The 22,218-nt window shown below is 42.3% G+C and overlaps 1 protein-coding gene across 4 annotated transcripts in view; it reads left to right on the forward strand.

Annotated features, from left to right (window-relative positions):
- The window catches only part of PPP1R12C (protein phosphatase 1 regulatory subunit 12C), a 99,253-nt gene that overhangs the window by 60,804 nt on the left and 16,231 nt on the right, over nucleotides 1-22,218 (forward strand). The window contains exons 8-14 of one of the 4 annotated variants that reach the window (XM_083162658.1): nucleotides 1,520-1,659; nucleotides 4,957-5,045; nucleotides 9,019-9,201; nucleotides 19,311-19,405; nucleotides 19,660-19,800; nucleotides 20,928-21,018; nucleotides 21,123-21,251. In XM_083162658.1, coding sequence (XP_083018784.1) covers nucleotides 1,520-1,659; nucleotides 4,957-5,045; nucleotides 9,019-9,201; nucleotides 19,311-19,405; nucleotides 19,660-19,800; nucleotides 20,928-21,018; nucleotides 21,123-21,251 — 868 coding nt within the window. The remainder of the gene's footprint in view (nucleotides 1-1,519; nucleotides 1,660-4,956; nucleotides 5,046-9,018; nucleotides 9,202-19,310; nucleotides 19,406-19,659; nucleotides 19,801-20,927; nucleotides 21,019-21,122; nucleotides 21,252-22,218) is intronic. The other 3 variants (XM_083162659.1, XM_083162660.1, XM_083162661.1) reach the window with 3 other exon arrangements.

Consider the following 22,218-nt stretch of genomic DNA (forward strand, 5'->3'; position numbering starts at 1 on the left):
TCCCCTGTGGTGGCCAATATGTTTTGCCCTGTGGGGATCTCATGGTGTGCCTTGGCAATTTTAAAGTCGTATTTAGTGTGCCGCAAGGTAAAAAGGTTGAAAATCACTGCTCTAGATATTAAAAGGAGAGTATCACCTCCATATGACAGTGGCATCTTAATTTTGTTTAATGAGAGTGTGATATCCTGCCTAGGTTGCCTGCTCGTACTGTCACACGGACAGAAACATAGTATACAAAGGAGACCGCTATCTCTATACAATAGTGCCACCTGAATCCTGTATGTGGAAAGTGTGATATTTTGCCTAGGCTGCCTGCTGGCATTCTGTCACACTGACAGGCACATAGTACTGAAAGGAGATTATCTCCACACAATGCTGGCAGCCTTATATAATGGGAGTTTGATTGAACTGCTCCACCATATTTGGTACTGCATATCTACCAGCAATTGTGACAAACTACTACTAGACACAGAAATTATGAATTACTATTTGCAGCTGTGGCATAAATCCATTTGGATATATACAAATTAATTCCTGGCTGCAGTCTGTCATTAGTATTGTGTCTAGCAGTTCCCATGTAAGGATGATACTGTTACTAGTTCACTAAAGATACATACCATTTTTGGATACATGAGCTTCATACTGCAACAGTGTTGCTTGTCAGGTTGTGAAGTTTATTGTATGCACACAGTTATTTCTGTGAAAACTTTTTATTTGCCTTCACAAAGCACCCAGTGTTCTCCGAATTATGAACAAATCGGAAGCAGGGGACACAATAAGACACACAGGTAGCCATTAAGAATAAGACGCTAGAGCAGTGGTGTCCACTCATGGCCCTCCAGCTGTTGTGGAACTACACGTCCCAGCATGCCCTGCCAAAGTTTTAGCAATCCATTATATACTGTAGAATCTGTGGCAGGGCATGTTGGGACGTGTAGTTCCACAACAGCTGGAGGACAATGAGTTTGACACCACTGTGCTAGAGTGTTTTTATGTAAACTTTTAGATAAATACATAATACAGTGCATTGCCTGCTTTCCGCCTCATTTTAAGTACACAAATTCCCTTTCATTTCTGGATCACTAGTGCTTTAATATTTAGCAGTTTAATTAAATAAGTTAAATTATATTAAATTAAGGTGCACCACGCACACGACTGCTTTTTTTTTTTCTTGTGTTCTAGCATTTTTTTTTCTACAGAGCATGTTGGTTGAACGGTATGCTGCGGTTCTGAAAGATCTTCGGGAACCACTACCGTGGCCTGTAAAATATACATATATTTTTTTTCCAGTTGCTTTTTTTTCCTTCTTCCAGCTGTACTGCTATTATGAGGAGTTATTAAGATAATGGATGGAGCTGTACAGTCTGTACAGCTAAACCTGCTACATTCCACAATATGGGAGTGTGCTTTGAATCCTGGCAGATGTATGCAAGTGCTTCAATGTTCGAAGTATAACAAAACCTTGATAATTAAATTAAACTTACCGGCTGAATTAGAATTTGTTGGCCTTTATTTGCAGGAGTTCTGTGTGTCGAATGAGCAGCAAAGAAAAAATATCTGTGCAGGACCAATCAAAAGAGAGGAAAACCTTAGGAACAATAACCGTTGGGGATGAGGAGAGCTCTTTCAGCTCTGAAGAAGAATCTGAAACGACCAACGGTAAGGGGATGCAAATGTCATGTTTTCAGTTGGGCTAAAACCATGGGATATGTTCCACCTCCTGCAATGATAGAGTGGCTATATTGTATGGTTAAGGCAATGCTTGGAGAATTAATGGTGGGTATCTCTGGTGACTAGATATTCCTGACCTACTGCAGAGAGCTTTTTTCTAGTTCTACATATGTAAAGGTTCTTGATAAAATGACAGCGCTCTTACTTCATCTATAGAATACTATATAAATACTTTATATAGGTTTCCGTGCTAATATCACATATAAGGCTGGTATGGTAGAAGCATTCTAGGCACACATTCACAGTACTTGAAAGTTATTTATTCTTAAGGTACTTGTGTAGTTTGGCGGCGCCCCCGATTTCCATCGTGTAATGTTTTAATCGCATCGCATGCCATGCACCCGATGGCATGCGATGCGACGCGATTTTTGCCCCCTATACGATGAAAGATTGTATAAGCACCCTAAAGGGTGCCTTTAAGCACCGTAATGGGTGCTTACAATGTTAAATGCACACCCACGCCACCCCCCCACTATAAACGTGAACCCGAAGCGTGGCGAGCCCGCGAGGGGCAGCGGTGAGCGTGGCGAGCGCAGTGAGCCCCACGAGGGGACGCGGATACCTTCACAGGTATCGGAGTCCCCTCGCGGCCTTCACAGGTATCCGCGTCCGCTCGCCACGCTTCGGGCTCGCTGCGCTCGCCACACTTTCTATTCTCAACTCCATGCCGACGTGGATAGTGGGGGTATGAAAAGGTCGGAGGACGCTTACCGCCGCCCCTCGCGGGCTCGCTGCGCTCGCCACGCTTCGGGTTCACGTTTATAGTGGGGGGGTGCATTTAACATTGTAAGCACCCATTAGGGTGCTTATACAATGTTTAATCGCATCGCATTGTATGGCATATACAATGTCATACAATTTTAAAATTGTATGGCATTGTACAATATCGCGCGATATCGCGTCGCATCGCATACCATCGTATGCGATGCGATGGGCGCCGCCAAACTACACAAGTACCATTATTAATATAACACAATTGCAGCTGGTTGCTTAACCAATATAAAAGTATGTTGCTGCATAATATAGTTTGTTCATTCCTCACTATGGCAAGTCCTCTGTACTCCTCCCTATATGGAGATCCACGTTTTCACAGTTAACAGGCAAACTTGGCCTTTAAAAAAAAAAAAATGTTAAAGTCCCTTGCTCATTCTTCACTGATGGAGATCGTGGACTCCTCTGACCCCCAGGTTGTATAGTCAGTATGTGGCAGCCAACCGATTACCATACCGGAACGGTCTCCTTAAACAGCTTTCAGGATACATATGTTATTAAGTGTTGTGTACAAGAGTTTATTATTTTTTTTTTTTTTTTAATGGAGCTTGGTTTATATCTGCTTATATCTGCTTCAAGACTTTAGTAAGGGAAATCCTGATTCTTTATGTAAGGCAGGCACTGTTTACTGGTCCTTGGTATACAGTACTCCATGTGGTACTTTTAGCTAAAATTGAAGGTTGTACACATTTTTGGAGAGACCACGATAGTTGTGGTTATGCTTCATATATGGGGATTGTCTTGTGGCAGGTACCCGTGTACTGCAAGGCCTTTGTACACATACAAATGTGTCCCTACTAATCTTTGTCCCCTCGGTATCGCACCAGAGTGTTAGATACAGTGGTGCGCCATGTTGTAGGCTTTGTAGTGTATCTGTTCATCTGTAGTAAATTACACTTTCAATTGCAGAATATTTGCACCATTGTTAGTGTAAAGGTAACATGAACAAAAGATTTAATCAAAGTTGGTGTCTGTGCAGTAGACTTAACAATGTGGGTAAAAGTTGTTGTATATGTATGTAATAGATCATTATATTGTGCGTATGTGTGTGTGTGACATGAGTTTAGCAGCATTGTCAGTCTTCAGTATAGACCGCAATGTTGATTAGTCTTCGTACCCTGCTACTTTGGATGGTTTTTCTGACAATGTGTTTTCCCGTTTCTAAAAAAGTCGAAACTGCAGCGGCAGAAATTTTTCAATTGGCACGAATAAACACGTGGATCTGCTAGAAATCGCCCCCTTTTTTTCCCTGATGTGATAATTTTTCCGAAATCGGTACTTTATTTGATTAGGTCAAATATAAATTCAACCAAATTGGGGAACAGTGCACTAATTGGTTACTCCCCTTGCACTGAGAATTTAGAGCTCAGGTAATGATTTTTGTGTGATGTGAATAATCAAAGTTAGATAAACTTTTGTGACCTTCACATTAATGTAGAGTTACTTAATACTGCCATCTGCTGGCTGCATTGATGCATGTTTCTTTTACAGGAATACAAATGTTCCAGTGTTCTGTACATATTTATAATTTATATGGAATATTAGCTGTGTTAAGAAAAAAAAAGGCAATATAAAACTGCATCAAGGCAATTGCCGGTTTATCCTTTCCTTACATGTTTTTGAATATTCACATACTGTTAAATATTTATTATATGGAAGGCACCAAACATTTTTTTTAAATAGTCAATTAGAGCATACCCATGTATTTAACTACTTTGTCTTTCCCCCAGTGACTTTTCATCTGCACAGCAGTTAACTCATTATACAAATATCATTATTATTATTATTATTATTATTACTACAACCAGTTGTTTTAAATGTTTCAGGCACTGGGATGTGTGCTATATAAAAACAGGTTGAAGGCTTATAGTTCCAGTATGTTCCAGTACATCCTGGTTTTTACGAAGTACTCTGTCAACTCACATACATTATTGGTGCAGTCATGCCAAAACCCCCTCCAAAGTGTTTTGGTACCGTCACTCTCTGCTAGCATCGCTGTTTTTTTTTTGTACTGAAAATTCACCTAGGACAAGCTAGGAAACTGTGTACTGATTTATTGTGTGTGCAACTGAGTCTGTTAATCTGTGTACAATATGCTATGAAGCAGCAGCTGCTGTTTTTCTCAATGCCAAGTCCCATTTTGCTTTGTTCACATTTACATTTGCATATAGATAGTGTTGGATATGAAATTAATCAGTCTTGTGGCATATCCTAGTTGCATCATATTGCAACTAAAGACTTGCATGGGACCTGGTGGCTCATTTGCACTAAGCTTGATGTTTTGAGGCTAGAAGTATGAAGACACAGTTGAGACCCACTTACAGAAAGGTACGCTTCTTATAGGCTTTTGATCAGTCAGGTTCTCTATACATGCACCCTACATCTATGGATATTACGCAGCTTTAGAAGTAGCCATGTTTCAATCCATTTTCCCCCTTTTTTGTTTGGTTTTAGATGTTAAATTGACTGTGCAAGTAAATGAGAACGGACTAATAACGGAACCACAGAACAGCACTTTGAGCCCCACTGCCAGTGATCAGAAGGTATGACCTTGTTTTTATATTATGTGGTATTTTGGTGTAGTAAAATAGAACGTTCGTTTTGGTAGTATTTGTGTTTTTTGTCATGTTTGCTTTTGGCATATTTTTAGAACTTCCTTTTGATCCTACAGCACATTATGGGGTATATGCAATGCGGGCGGCGAGCTATATGGGAAGCAATGCCCACCATCAGAGTATTCAACGGCCTCCCCTTCACTCGTCGTTTCCACCTCGCCTGTTCCCTGAGGCAAGGTGGAAATGGCGAGTGCGGCCAGTGAAACTCTGGGGATCGTCACAAAATGCAATGGGCTCACTGTATTTGCGGAGAACCTCGATGTTTAAGGGAATCCTCGCCGACCTCTGATGGCAAGGATTTTTGCAAAACATTGAATATGGCGAGAATGGCTTTTCCTCACCAAAAAATGCAATCCTCGCCGTACAAACCTTCTCCGCCCGCACTGAATATACCTCCTATGTTGCTGTATCTTGCCGAATATTACATTATAACATATTGTGTTCCAAATAACTGGCTTTTCTAATGTGTTTAAAGGGGATTTGTGGTCTTGAATTTTTATGACCTATGACTTGTTTTATTCTGTAATGTTTTATAAATGATTGTTTTGGATAGAATTTTTTTTTTCTATTCGTTAATGCTAATTCTTGTACACCTGTAATTTATTTTGAAATCCACCAAATCATAAGCTAAAATGTAGCCCCTGTCATTGCTTTCATGTCAGGCTTTTCATGTGTATGACATTATGTTATTGATGGGTTTAAGCTGCTTGCAATATCCGATTTCCATCCTTAAAGTGCATCTTCTACCTACATACAGTATTCTAAATCTAGATTCCAGATGCTGGATAAATAACTAGTGGCATGTGCATTATAATATTGTCTGCCTACTCCTAGTGCTTCGTAGTCTCTAGTAAGTTGGTCGTTTTTCTACTGACACAAATATTTCTTGGGGCCTCAGCACGACTGTCTTCACTGTGTGTAGGTGATGGGTGCACTTTAAAACGCTCAGTGAATGAAACAAAGTTGCCTGCTGACTGCAAATGGAACATTGCAAACCCCCAAATCTCCTCCCACCCCCCTTTCAATTCTCCAAGCATGCATCGCTATGGCTGAGGCAAGCGGCTATTGATCTAAATCCACAACTTTTGAGAATTGTTTTGTAGAGCCGTCTAGGCCATTACCAGCAGCAGGCAAAGGTCTATAGCTAATTTATTTCTGGAGATCTACAATTTGTTACATTGTTGGGAACACACCTGAGATGTATGTTTTTGTTCTTCTGTTTATTGGGCAGTCGGAGGAAGATTTAGTGTAAAGGTGACATGCTTATGGCAATTTGAAGTGACACTATTGTCTGTTATATATATCCCTGGATACAATTGCTAGTTCTGGACCGATCTCTTTTCTGTCTTTGTCTTTCCCTTTCTGTCTCTAACCACTTCTCATTATTCCTCCTCCTGTGACCTTGTTCCTTCTATCTGAGATGACTGGCTTTTTTTGTTATACTTTTGCTGATTTCTCATCTCTCTATTGATTTTCCTTTCCATTTCCCCTGCTATCCTACTTGCTTCCTTTTTTTGTGTGCGATTGTGTATTTGCGCCTGCTTGTGTGTGTGTGTCTTTCCATCCCGCCAGCCCCTTCTCACCTTTGTCACTCCCATCTTGCCCCTTGCTGGACCAGTAGGTCCCTCCATGTGGCGTCAGAGCTTGCGCAAAACCGGCATCGTTCTGGTGCCCCAGAGAGGCCAAAAGGCTGCGGTGAGCATCATTTGTCTTGTTTGTAGTGTTTGCCAGTGTGTTTTTCATTTTGTGTTTTCGTATTGATTCTTTTATCCCCCTCCCCTGCCCCCAAGCATTTCTTTCCTCTATTTTACTCTTCGATAAAACAATTAAAATCCCAACTGCTGCCATAGTATAGTTTGTAATTGCATGTAACGGAAAGTTAATGGACCTGCCATCCTTTACTATAGATCAGTGGTTCTCAACCTCTGTCCCCCCCCCCCCCCCCCCCCCCCCCCAAACAGTGCCACGTTTACCAGGTCACCCGGCAGGTGCGCTCATTATTCACTGACACATTTATTTTAAAAGATCACAGGTGGAGCTAATTATTTCACCTGTGATTCCGTGTGGACACCTGGAAAACATGAGGACCGAGGTTGAGAAACACAGGTATAGATGATAGGTAATGTCTAGGTCGACCGCTAATGGTTGACACCTAAAAATGGTTGACATACTCTAGGCTGACAGTAACAAAAGGTTGGCACAAGGTGATGATCAAGATAAGGAAGTGAAAATTTAAATTATAGCAGTTTATATTTTTAATATAATAATAATGATCACAAAAAAAGTCATAAGATGCTTAGACATTATAAAATCAACATAGGGGCATTGTGGGCGTAAGGGGAGTATAATTATAATCGTTGATAACGGATTGGCCTGTTTGGTTTTGGTTGAATCTGTAACGCAAATGTCTAAAGGTATAAAGTCTGCACACCATAAATGTGTCAAGCTTACAGATATCCTTATTGTATGCTGCACAACGCAGAAGAAAAGACTCTTCAAGGAGGCTTCATTCTTATTTCTGAAAAGGTTGACCTGAGTTTTTCACGTATTTGTGTCTCTAGACATGGGCACCGTATAAGTTTGCTCGTCATGCTTTGGGTATGGTTAGCATTAACTCTATATAATCTAACTCTATGCCTACTTGGATGGTAAAGTATGAACCAAGTTGGTAAACAAAAAGAATGTTGATCCTTTCGGTGTCGTTCATGCCGACATTTAGCTTGTGCTGACCATTTTTAGGTGTTGACCTACTCACGGTCTATTTAATCTTTGTTGACCCAGGGACCGGATACCCTTCAGAGGTGCAAACTTTTATTTTGCAGTTTGCACAGAAACTGCCACAGCACACCCAGTCGTAATCCAATGTTGTAGAACAATATTATGGGTTCCGGCAGCCTAATCTGAATAGTACAGTGACTGGAGTGAACCATCTGTTTTAAGCTTGTAGTTAGTCCGAGTTGCAGCGGTTTATAGCATTACACGTCCTTATTGGAAACATTTTGGTTTATTTTTGTTTGCATTTACGCCAAGTCACTTTTTGCAATCTACCTCTTTTCAGTTTGAACATTGATTTTTTTTTTTTTTAATGTGAAATTCTCCCTTTTATTTGTAAAATTAAGATGCAAGCTTTTTTTAGGTGAGGGAACATTCTGCGATTAAGCATATTTTGCATTGACATATATAATCGTAATTGGCATGTTAAAACAATATAAGGTATATCTGCATAATTTTGCCTTGCATATACAGCACTAGAAACTATTTTGCAACGTTTTATAATGTTACAGAATGCTCCTTCATTAAGAACAGTTTGCATTTTAAATGTGTTTTCTTGAAGTAGTACTATATGTTCCAGCTGCCCCATACAGCAGACTTGTGTGTATGAGTGCCGTTTGTGTGTTATAGCAGTCTTATTGCATCTGTACATTTCAGTTTCTGTCACTACCTCTCACATCTGTTCTGTGCACCTTCTGTAGTGCACGGATGTTTTGTCTGGTAAATTTACTTTGTGGTACCAATAAAATACTTCTGTCATCTTAATGGGTCGCTCTAGGTTTTTACATCTTGGTTTTGATCACTTCCTCTGCTCCTCACTTACGGTTCCTTTGCGCATATGAACTGGGAACATGCATGAATACCAGTGCCTGATTTTAAAATTGCTTTCTTTTTTTAAAGCAATGCATTTATCACTTTCCTATTTATTTTATAGTGTTAAAGAATGCTCATAGATTAGGAAGCACCGGGGGGCGGCAATGGTGGACTTAAATATCCAGTGCATTATCCCCTTTGATCATGTACTTCATCCTGTGGGCCAGTTTTTTACATATGTGTCATAAGTGATTGCAGAGTCGGATCTATCCAGCAGAAACCCCGGTACATTACATGCCCTTTTCCATGTCTGTAGTTCACTGGGGCACCCAGCAGCATCACAGAAAAATGTCAGCTTTCCCTCTTCAACTTGAGAGCAGGCTTACGGAAAACTGGCAGCTTCGGGGCTTTACAAGATGCCAAAATAGAGGACAATAGCGTCAAAGAGCCTGGAATCAAGCGTTCTGCTTCCAGCCCTCGTTTGGACACCCAAGAGAGGGTGAGCAGTTCGTTCATTTCATTTTGTTTCCTGAAAACAGGAGGGGGGGAAGGAATCTTGTCTTTTGGAGTTCTCCTAAAACGATTTTGTAGTTTTTGTAGAGGATGGTTGTCCATTTTGGTATTTTGTAAAGGCAACAAGATGTTTGCTATAAGATGGTATGAGGTTATCGAGTATTAAAAATCCGATGGTATGTAAGCTCTGGTGGGCAGTGCCCCATGGCAAAACGGACCTTTGCACTTTGTTTTGCGGCGCTTAAATGAATAATTTCCCTAAATGGAGTGGTAGGTACATGACTTGAAAATAATCCTCCTATCGCTGCTTGCAGTGGCCATTTCCAGTAAGGATGTGTTTTGGAATGACCATAAACAAAGAACATGCTCAGTCCTTTTAGTGAGATCTTCTCACATCAGTAATGCCAAGACATGTAATGGGACTAAAGAGGTATTTACAGACTGAAGGAATTGTAAAACAATTGTATAACAATTTACAGAACATATTAATGATAAAAATGTTATGAATAAAATTCCTAATCACTCGGCTTCATTGTTTAAACATAGCTCTGTAATGACGTGAATATATGAATATTGTAGATAGATATTATATAAATATAGAGAGAGGGGTTTGTTTTGTATGCATGGGCATACCCATCATAGCATGCTACAACTGGCAATCACTACATCCATTGCTATGGCCATGCCTGACGCAACAGGGCAGCCTACATCTGTATATACCTCCTTTCAATTTGCAACAGCTCTGTATAACCCTACTACAGAATTCCTAATGCTGGGTGCGCACTATGCCAAGTTCATTTTATCGTTGACTATTTCCCTTGAGCCCCAACAATATAGTGCATACACATTGAAAGATTTAACAAGCGATGAAGATAATGATATATTGTCTGATTTGCCAGTGGTCATCTAATTTTATGAAAATATTGTTCGTCATTCTCGTCCACACTGCGTACATACTGAACGATAGCGGATAACATTTTTGCTCTATACTACAAAACAAAAAATACCTTTGAAGCTAGATTCTAGATGGTTTAAATGCTTTTATTGTAAGTCGTCATAAATGCAGTGTCCTTTTCTGATGTATTGGACAGTATTGATTACACAGTTGTTCTCCATTTAGCCGTCTCCAAAACCAGACATTTGGGCAATAATGGAGAACTGGAAGAGGCAAGTAGCTGGAGCCGCAGTGAGCAGCAGTACCGCTGCATTAAGCAGACCCTTTTGCAGTCAGCAGGAAGGAAGCTCTGCAGTGGTAGGGGCTATATGAATAGCTAGTATTATAGTGTAGTAGTTTTAGTAGTTGTATGTGTGGCAACATATTGAAAATGAAGCCGGCTTTTAGAATAATAAATCTGTGTGCTGTAGTTGATGTTGTGAACTGTTCTACCCCTAATACCAGAAGCTCCGCTCCCTACCTTCCCTCACCAGTTTATTGGTTGCCTGCAAAGTGGAGCCAGCACTTGCATGAATTTTTCTGTTATGATGTCTATCCATTCACAAAGAACTTATTCCAACCTCTTTTGGTGCAATAACCAGATTGATTTCAGGCCCATTCTAAACTTAAAACAGTAGACTGTCCATTTTAGTGATTTGGTTAAAAGTAAAAGATCACTGTTAAACCGTATGGTTAAGGGGAATACATGGTGTTTCTAAAAAGCACAGAGAATTACTTCTAATATGGTAGGGAAACCAGAGTCTTCAAAGATTTGCCATCATAGCTCCGCACTTTCAATGTAAAACCCTTTCTTTTGGCTTGTCCCCAGTTCCATGTGTATTCACAAAACTTATGTCAATAATTGCATTGGGCTCAGAACCAAGGGGATAAAGATTATCCCATACCAAGGCGGTCTGTTGATAAAGGTAAATCCAATGGGATTAACTATTATATTCATGGGTCAGGGAGAACATAGATTTCCTTGCGGAACATGGATGAAGTCTTTACCTACTGAAATCTGTGTTCCAGGGACTGATTTTCCCTTGGACTCTCATTGCATTTGGTCCAAATGCTGCAGGAGAAAGTTCTTTGGGCGGTATTCAATGAGATGAATCGTTTGTCACAGCGATTCTGTTTTTTCATTCGCCTGCCAATCGCCGGTTTTTTGCTGTCAATCGCCATGCATGGGGATTCGTGGGGAGTCGCCGAGTCACCCTATTCAACGTGGCTGAGAATCGCCGGCCCTAACGGCGATTCTCAGCCAACCCTGCGTTTCCCAAAGCAGCGTCAGTAATGTCGTCAGTGTTTAAAAAAAAGCAGTGAAATGCAATAGAAATGCAAATTACCCTGAATAAACGCATTCCAATACAGCAGACGCCAAAATCGGGGTAATCTGCACAAAGGGCAAACGAAGGAGTGAGGTGGGGAGGAGAATCATGGGTAAGTGAGGTGCACCATGGGTAAGAACAGTGCTTTGTGGGAGAAAAAAAAAATACCTCAAAAAATTAAATATATATTTGTATAGCACTTCTACGACCATCACATCACACAAGGGCAGCAAATAATAATACATTACACTTGCACAGTTAAATAGAACACTTAAAACCAATTATTTGACATGTTCCTATCAAAGTTCACCAGAAAAAAATGACGAGGGACACTCGGTGAGGAACGGCGATATGTAACAAGAAAAAGGAATCGCCAACTTCACATTGAATACACTTTTGGCGATTCCCCTCGACTACCGTCGATTCCCCATGCAAAATCCTATAGACTAAAAACGGCGATTTTTAGAGAATTACATTTGGCGATTGGTGCTTCATTCACCGGTCCTCAACGGCGATTATAGGTCATTGAATAGGGTGATTCGCTTATACAGCTCATAAAATCGCCGGCACACATGAAAAAAACACAGAATCGCCATAAAACTTGGCGATTCTGGCTCATTGAATACCGCCCTTAGTCTCTCTCTCTTGGAATTCTCAGAAAAAGTGGGTAGCAATAATATTTTTGCATGAGGTTTACCGTGGTATCCAGATATGGCTGCGTGCAAAAAAAAAAAATTGGCTTTTGTGGCACAGCCAAGCAGTTACAATGGCAAATTGGCCCCTTCTCATTCAACTGACCTTTATATGAGAGAGTACTCACATTCTGCATTGGCAGAGAAGAATATTCTTGCCATTCCAGTAGTCTACATCCCAGGTCTCTGCACCCAGAGGTCTGTCCTCAGTTGTGGACTGATGGGTTCACCCTTGGATAGACAGGTCATCTTATCTAAATGTCCACCAGAAATTTTGGGCCAAGTCTAAGATCCCCATGGTGCATCTCATAGATGCTTTGGTATTCAATCTGAGATATATCTTCCTTTCTCTATCAACGTGTTACAAAAAAAAATAATCTTTGTAGCTTTTGAATTGGACAAGGATGGCTTTGTATGCAGCTTCACTGTCCATGCTGAAGGAACCACCTTGGCAGTCTCTTCTAGATTTTCTCATGCAGTGTCCTCAAGTAATTATCAGAGTCTGGAAAATTGTTTACATTACTTGTTTTTATTTTTTATTTAAATTGAAGGTGGCTTGTTTATGGTCTTTCCTTCTGGATATCTTGAATAATGGTTTTCATTCTTTGAATATTAAAGTGTCTGCCCTTTCAGTATTTATTTTTTTAAATGAAATTTGCATCAGTTCCTGAGGTGCAAACTTTGCCAAGAGAAGGGGAGCAGTTAGTTATATTCACGGCTCTAAAGTATTTATGGACCAGTATCTGCTAGGTCACCTCTGTCATTCTCCAGGCCTACAGAGCAGCAGATCATTCTGTTGCAGAAGATGGGCAATTAGAGTTGCAGCTGCTTGGTCTTCCATTCCGCCCTCCCCGTTGGAAGGAATAGAGAACAGGATTGCTGTTCTTACTGTTGAATACTTTTCTTTGATTTACACGAAGGGCATTGTATGACCTCACTTGTGGTTTTGTGTAATACTTGTTTTGCTTTGTATAATTGTATTTTCGAGGTTTACAGTTTCTGTATCGGTTGATAAGTTAAGACAGTATTTTCTTCTAATGTATTACTCTTCCTAATTAGGTGTAAGTTAAATACTGATTTGTGGCTAGCATTAGGGTATAGAGGGGAAGTTAAAGCAGCTGGGTATTTTTTTATATATATTAAAGTACCCATGATCCTTCTACAAAACATGGCCTACACGGAAATTGGAGGAAAGGATGCAACAACAAGTACACACCTTCTGTTTATTTATAAAATTGGAAAAATGCCTTGAAGGCAAACATGAACATATTGGGGTATTCTGGTTGATTTGCTCGGATGGGAATTTGCATCCTTGCAAGTGAACCTTGATGTAAAACATCCATTCGCAGCCAGTGCGAATGTACGCACCTTGCGAATGGTGGCACGCTGGCCCACCATTTGCAGGGTGCGTACATTCGCACTGGTTGCGAATGCATGTTTTACATACAGATGGGGCAGGTCCCATCTTGGCTACCTATGGCGAGAGTTTCGCCAGCTCGCCATGGCGCCCGCCATCGCAATACATTTTAAATGCTTGGCGATTCGCCGTGGCGTCTCCGGATGAGTGCAATACCAGTGATCATCCACCAGATGTCACTTTTGAAAACCCGTGGATTACCGCTGCAGGAGATGGTGTAGTGCATGGGTCTTCAACCTGTGGCCCTCCAGATGTTGTGAAACTACATGTTCCAACATGCATTGCCACATTTTTTCCTATAAGAGCATGCCAAAACTGTCAGGGCATGCTGGGACATGTAGTTGCACAACATCTGGAGGGCCACAGGTTGAAGACCTGTGGTGTAGTGTAATGTCCTGGAATGTACAGTATTTCAGGTCAATTCAACCCCCTCCTCCCCTGGGGGGAGGGGAGGAGGCGGTTGACCTCAGCTGCATACAGCGAAACCCATTGGCGAAACCCGAGTCCCGACAGCGTCTGAGACGGTCCTTTAAAGAATTAGCGCAGTAGTGTGCTGTACTGTATTTAAGGTCAAGTCAACCCCCTCCTCCCCTGGAAAGGGAGGAGGCGATTGACATACACATTATGCACAGTACCAACAGTTCAAAATATTCAGCATCGGCTACGTGAACGTGAAGGTAAATGCATGTATACTGTAGGATCATGACACTACAGTACACGGCCCTTTTGCGCGCTTCGATGTTCACGAGCGACTCATTTGCACGAGCGTCTCATTTCCTATGAGCAGCTCATCACGCACGAGCGTCTCATACTGTAAGCGCGCTCCGTACGGCGAATGGCGGGTTTCCATTGGCACATTGCAGTATAGCACTCCGACTCTAGCTTGATGGAGCATTAGCCACCCAGTGGTGGCGGATTGTATTGCATGGCGTGAACCCACGCCCCTTGGCGCACGCCGGCGCAAGAAGAATTTCGGAGCGCCAGAACCTCCGCCATGGCGGCCTGGCGGCAAGGATGGGACCTGCCCTATCTGTACACATCCATTCGCAGCCTGCGGGGTAACACCCACATCATTCGATGGTCGCCGACCATTGAATGATGTGGAACATGCACGCATGTCTACTGTTGCTCAGAGCAACCTTAGATCTGCTTGCACATTCGGAGGAAACCCGCGTCATTGGCCCATTAGCATGAGAACGCCCAACGTTCGCATGGGAATGCCCTTGAAACACTGGGCGTTTCCATATGCGCGCCCTCCATTCGCCGTGGCCGCATTCACCCAGAACATGCGCAGAAATGCACATGTGCAAATCAAAAACATCGACCCCAGGCGAATGTACATGGACATGCGAACGGACCAGAATAAGGTCCCTAATGTGTCAAATACTTTAGAAACCTATATTGATTGTCTTTTATTGGATGTGTTGGTTGGAATTGATTACACAGTTCTCTATTTAGCCATCTCTGAAACCAGACATTTGGGCAATTATGGAGAAGTGGAAGAGAAATGTAGCTGGAGCCGCAGTGAGCAGCAATTCCGCTGCAGTAAGCAGACCCTTTTGCAGTCAGCAAGAACCAGTGGTAGGGGCTATACAGATAGCTAGTATTAGTTGTTGATATTAGTGTAGTGGTATTAGTAGTTACCTGTGTGACAGCATATTTAGATTGGTAAACCTATTTGTGTTGCTGTAGTTGATGGACTGTTATTGTACCCTTATTCACAGAAGTGCTCTGTCCTTTCCCTACTTTTCCCATCACCAGAGTACCTGTTGCGTACAGAGTGGAGGCAGCCTTTTTGTAGTATAAATCAATATTTTTGAGTGTATGCATTCACAGGACTGCCTCCTACAATAACTCAATGTACAGATTGATGACTGGTTAAGTAGGCCAGTGCGGATGTATTTTTGGTCAACTCCTACAAAAAAAAAAACTTCATATATTCATTCATATTTTAGGAATTTATTGGCCCATACACTCTATATTACCCCTTTCATATTGAAAATGGTGGGCCACACCCAGGATTTGGACATGGGCACGTCATGAGAGCGACCAGGCATTTGCAAGGTTCAACTTCCCACAATAACCCGCCATTCGCCGGGTTGCTGACATCAGTCCATGGTGGAGCAGCGGTGCGCCATCAGGGGGCAGTGGAGGAGGCAGCGCTTGGAACTGATGCGGTCTTCATGTGCTACCACCTCCATAGTGTGAACAGGACCCAGGGCACTGCACCCAGATTACACATTCATACTGCTTGCACTGCAACCTGGGTCCAACCTGGGATTAAACCTTCTTTTAACCTGGGTTGAAATTCTTGGTTGCTGAATTTAGGACATTTGAAAGGGCCCTTTCCTATTCCTCTCCCCACTATTTCCTGCTTCTTTCTACATTTTTTCCTTTCCCTTTCCAATCTACCCAGGATGCTCTAATGAAACAGATTTTTCATCTCTCCCTCCTTTTTCCTGTAATTTATTTTTACCCAGATTTTAGGAAGAAATATGTTAATTTCTACTTCATCGACCAAGGGACACTGCAGGCTTCTAACAATGGGGATAGAGTGGTGGACAGATAGGAGTAGGCACTTTAAATCTTTTACACTGGTTGGCCTGGGACCAGTTTACCACCGCAAGCAGTGCGTCTCCTTTGATCCGGCGTCCGATGCACTCATCGGGGACCTGACGCAGTTGCCTTGCCAGGGGTCCTGAGGCATACCGCCAGAAACACTGGGGCGCTGGATGGAGGAAAGGGCACATAGCACCGTGTGGCTTACTGGACAGTGACACACTGGCCTGTAAGGGGGCAGGGCAGCGCAAGGCTGCTTACAGTTCCATAGGAACATGGGGACAGCTCCCGGCACAAGTGAGTGCACGTTCCTCAGCATGCACTGTGAATACATAGTGTTTGGCGCGTGCGGGCTCCTTTGCATAGGCGGAGCTAGGTCCCGGCAGGCTGCCTCTCCTGGTGGGGCGTTCCTTACTAAGAAATGCCGTTTTACCCACACTGCTGCCTCCCTAGAGACTCCTGCTTGTTCTAGGATCCCAGCTGCCTGCTCTCTCAGCACTGCCTTCCCCTTATAATGGGTCCTGTAAGTTGTTCCTTTGTGGGTGGAGTGTTACTTAATTTGTGGGTTTTCAATTTGGGGTCAGTTGCTCCCTATATCTCTATGTGCCTGCTGTGTGTACTGTATATGCTATGTAAATCTCTGTATAGATTTATCTAGTCACAACCTGTGAAGGGAGTTACATTGTGCTAGTCCTGCTATAAGGCTGCTAATGTCCCTTCAGCTCCTGCCCCAAGTAATTCTACTGCTGGGGAAGTCTTTAACTCAGTTATGTTGGATCTGGCCGTGGAGCTGGCAGCGTCACACAGGGACAGGGAGTTTTTACATGCTCAGATTGCCTCATTGGTCACAGAGCCTGCATGGGTAACTGCCTTAGTTAAGGCTCTGTCGATGCAGATTCCCTCCATGAGGAGCATACATTTCATGCTGACTGACATGGAACCGCCGCCAGTAGAGGTAGCGGAACTTAAACAGGAAGAGCCATTTCAGGGTGTTGATGCACTTAAAACAGTTAGATCAACCCTTAACATGGTAGAGGTGGAGCCTCCAAAGCAGGTTTCTTTTTTTGGAAAATGCCACAGGCAGGCCATTTGTTTTCCTAGTTCTCCTGAACTAGAACGGTCACTGTTAATGGCTTGGAAAACACCAGATACAAAGGATTAGCTTGCCAGGCGGTTTAAGATCTTATACCCGTTTTCCCCTGAGGATAGACTCAAATGGGAATTGCCGCCGCCAGCAGACGCGTCTGCTCTCCATCAATGTCATAGAGTTATGGGCAATTTGTCTTGCTCTGCTGCAAGCAGACCATTTGCTCAGAGGCAAGGCAATCAAAATGCAATCGGACAACCCAACAGCAGTTGTGTATATCAATCGCCAATGAGGCACTCGAAATCGAGGAGCCGTGTGAGAGGTTCGGCCGATTCTTCACTGGGCAGAATGTTATGTAACACACCTTCAGAATCGTTAGATTTGACTCTGGTACTCTTTCCTCAAATCAGACACTTCTGAATTTTAAGATGTCGTTAACTTGCATTTCTTAACTTGGAAGACGGTGCTCTTAATAGCAATGGCATAGGCAAGATGTGTGTCCGATCTCAGTCATGCCAGTCTCCTTACCTAGTGTTCCATGCTGATAGGGCAGAGTTACGCATCCACCCAGGTTATTTTCCAAAAGTCGTCTCGTCCTTTCATATAAACCAGCCTATTGTGGTTCCAGTCCTCGCAGGTTTAGGTTTTAATGGATGTGGTTCATGCCCTATGAATCTATGTAGAGCGCACAGTCAGTGAGAAAATCGCTTTTCATACTCTATAATGCAGCCAATTGAGGTTGGCGGCCACAAAATAACCTCTGACTAGGTGGATTTGTCTTACCATTAATGGTGCTTATCAAGCTTCTTCTCAAAGATGATTTCAGCCCATTCAACCTGGTCGGTTAGCTTGTCTTGGGTTGTTGCTAAGGGAGTGTCCTTGCCACAAGTGTGCAGGGGCACTACTTGGAAGGGTCACAATACCTTTTACAAAATTTTACAGGTCTGATACTTTTGGTCATGGGTCTTCAAACTGTGGCCCTCCAGATGTTGTGAAACTACAAATCCCAGCATGCCTTGCCACAGTTTTAACACTCCCTTATAGCAAAACTGGCAAGACATGCTGGGATTTGTACTTTCACAACATCTGGAGGGCCACAGTTTGAAGACCCATGCTTTTGGTGCATCGGCTTCTAAGTATGGATGCACAGTGTTGCAGGGCTCCCAGCACTTTCCTTCCCACTGGGTTATCTTTGGGACATCCCCATTGTAAGCAGCCTGCAGTGTCCGCTGGTGGACGAAGGAGGAAAGAGGAATTTGGTACCTACCAGTAATTCGATTTCAGAGGGGACACTGCACGCCCTCCCAGTGCTGTGTCGCCCAGCCTGATTGGGTGGCTGTGTGTGTGCCTATAGATTCCCTGTTCTCTTTGACTCTTGGACACAGTTTTCTAAGACTGAGGTCTGGAGGGGATAGAGGGGGAGGAGCCATCCAGTGTAAAACAGTTAAAGTTCTGACTCCTATCTGTCCACCACTCTATCCCTTGTGTAAGTAGCCTACATGTTCCCTGTGGATTTGGAGAAATTCCTCTTATTGCTTTGTAATATTATTTTTTTAAATAAATTAACGGCTTATATTTTTACATGCTATTGATAAGTGGTACACTAAATTATGTTGTTCAATCTATTCAGACACTATTGCTTATTCAACAACTGCAAATTATAGACATTCTTTTTATTATCGAGAGGTATTTTTATACTTTGATACATGCTGAAACTTTACAATACTTCAGAATGTATTGTAACATGTTCAGTTTGGCCAGTTGATTGATATATTGAGGATTTTTGGGACTGCAAAATCTTCTCTTTCAAATCATTTTTCTTATGTTATACACTCATTTTGAGTTTCACACAAGAAAACTAAACACCATGCTCATTATGAGGCTAAAGTAGACAGTACAATCTCTTTAAATATTGTGTGAGATGACAATACTGAGTCTAGCATGATTTCCATGAAATATTGTAATTTTTTGGTATGCCTTCTAAATGGCTTTTTTGTCTATTATAGAGGTTTGTGTTCAGATTCTGGGGACAGTTTTTAATACACTGACTTTATTTATTTCTTCTTCCTCTCCCTTAGAATAAGGAGCCATGTTTGGCTCGTGTTCTGCCAATTCCAAGCAGAAGGATTTCAAGCCTGTCAGAGGTGGATCCTCCGGAAGATACTAAGACAGAGTGAGTGTTAGCGGTTGCCAGTCTCTTCTTCATATGTGTGAACCCACAGAGCACTCCACTTTTTATTTCCAGCCTTATTTGTTTGTAGGATTTCTCAAATTTACTCACAAACCATTTCTATTTTCAAGCTGTACTAACCTCTAAATTCATGTTCATTTCTGAAAATGGATTGTAAAGTCTCAAATAATGGGGTATTCTAACAATCCCTTTTTAAGAAAAAAAAAATACAATGTCTACTTCGCTCATCTCAATAGAGACATAGAAGGTGGACTACAGATGAGACTTGATATGGTTCCCACCACACAATTGCACACAAACACGTCCAGCATGACTGCCACCTCCTCCACTTCGTCTTCCACCACAAGCTCCAGTCCTGACCCCAAAGATAAGCGAAGGTAAGACACCTCTCACCTGCATGCCCACCTACTTCTCCCCCAACCTCCTCCTGCAGTATTAGGTCAGTTGTCCTGAACACAAGCTAAGTAGGATACTGTACTGTAGATTTAAGGGTCTTTTATCTGTAGTGTTTGTCCAATAAATCTATAATCTGTACTATCCACCCGATGACACATTTGTCTACTTGGCCTTCTATATACAATTTCCAGCTTTGCTCTATGTAACTCTGAGTGCCAATGTTTCTGTGAGAGATGTGCAAAATATCTGCTAATATGCGCGATATTTAACTAAACTTCAATTAATTGACTTGAGATCATTTATTGGCAATAACTAAAGTGATTCATATTCCTTGACTACGGACTTTTTAGCAGATATTTTGCACGTCTCTGCAACATTACCACTCAAAGGGATAATAAAAATTGTACAATATATTTATTTTTTCCCTTGGATGCTTGTTTATTAAGAATCTGTGAGTCTAGATCACAGGCTCGCAATTTAATACTGACGGCGTAATGGGTGCATAGATCTAATAAGCAAATAAGACTTCTTCTTTCAAACAATGTTGTGCTCACCCACTTTCATCATGGGGGGACACATCTGCCCTCCTGGTTGGACAAGCTAGCACTACGGGACTGATTTTTAGCTTTTGTGAAATATATGCTTTTTTTGGGTACTATATTGGCAAAGTCTGTTCTGCTATTATAGTAAATATTAGCTTTGCATGTTAAAGATGTTTTACTAGATAAAAGGAACAGTTAATTTCTCCAGCGTGGTTTTGTTTTTGTGGTCATTTATGTGCAGTAGCCTGGCTCTTATGCCTCAGGCTGTATTTTCACCTTCCCTGGTGTTTAAAGTCCTGACATCTGTTTAAAGTAGAATTTAACTATTGGTTCATGGATAATTTTTTGACCGTTATTTAGAAAATGAACTGACTGTAATGCATGCTGGTTCATTCTGTGAGGGTGTGGTAGAAAATTGATATGCTTACTCCATTTAATACATCTTGTGGGAATTTAATGGTTGACTAATCATTCAGCATCATCGTGGTGAGATAATGTGAACTTATTAACCCTGAAATAGACAAACTTTATATTGGTATTTACTTTGCTAATGCTACTGTAAATAGGTCCTATCAGACGCCAGTTCGTGACGAAGAATCAGAGTCTCAGAGAAAAGCTCGCTCACGACTTATGAGGCAGTCAAGGAGATCGACTCAGGTAGGATGTTGTTCCTAACAACGATCCCTTAGAACTCTAAGTTGTTGAATCCGGAGTCCATGTTTCTTCTAGGTAGCTCCTTAAATATTTTGTTGTCTGTTTAGGGTGTCACACTCACTGATCTCAAGGAAGCAGAGAAGACACTGGGGAAGCCTGTGGATACTGCTCAGCCTGCTGAGCAAAAAGACGACGTGCAAGAACGAGCGGACAAGGAGCAGCCTGCACAAAACACGGTCCGTGTATAAATCCATAACCCCCTTCTGATATTTGTTAATTTGAAGTTGCTCAGTGCATGGTTCACAATGTCTCAGTTGTATTCTCTTCACTGGTGCCTTGGACAACTGCGAGTGGCAACAGAACCCTTACAGTGTGGTGTTCTGCGGCATGCCAAATTCTTGTTAGCCCTGTCAATTGGCAAATAGTGAAAACTAGCCTATTACCAAGGTGATAACCAGTTCAGCCTACTACCTCGCTTAATACTTCATGTACCCATAAAGAAGTAAATCGCGTTGATCGGGTCCATCGCGGGCCATTATAATCGGCAGCGACGCGACTGACGCGATCATCCCGATTTTTCCCATAGAGAATAATGTTAAATTACTTTTTAAAGTTAAAATCTGGTTGATCAACCCGATTTTACATAGGGAACAATGGGAAATGGGCCAATATGGCCAACTTCTCATTGTATAGGGTTAGAAAGTATGGTTAACACCACCCCACTATTGACGCCAACCTGAAGCATGGCGAGCGGCGGCGGTATGCGTCCTCCGACCTTTTCATACCCTCACTATCCACGTCGGTGTGGAGTTGATTTTATATAGTGCCCGAAGCGTGGCGAGCGCATGCGTATACCTGTGAAGTTATGCGCATCCCCTCGCGGGGCTCGCTGCGCTCGCCACACTATATAACATCAACTCCACGCCCACGTGGATAGTGGGGGTATGAAAAGGTCGGAGGACGCGTACCGCCACGCTTCGGGTTGGCGTCAATAGTGGGGTGGCATTAACAATGGGGGGCCATTTCAACCATATGGGGGGTTTGCTATTGAAATGGGGAGTTTTGGGGCTTTTTACATTGAAATCAATGTAAAATCGGGTCTCAGGGACCATTTTACATTGATTCCAACGTAACAATCGGGTCGGTCGCATCGCATGCGATTTGGTTGGCATGCGATGCGATCAACGCGATTTTTCCGACCCG

Source organism: Crinia signifera, chromosome 19, assembly GCF_055691185.1.
Source record: "Crinia signifera chromosome 19, ASM5569118v1, whole genome shotgun sequence".
NCBI classification, from domain to species: domain Eukaryota; kingdom Metazoa; phylum Chordata; class Amphibia; order Anura; family Myobatrachidae; genus Crinia; species Crinia signifera.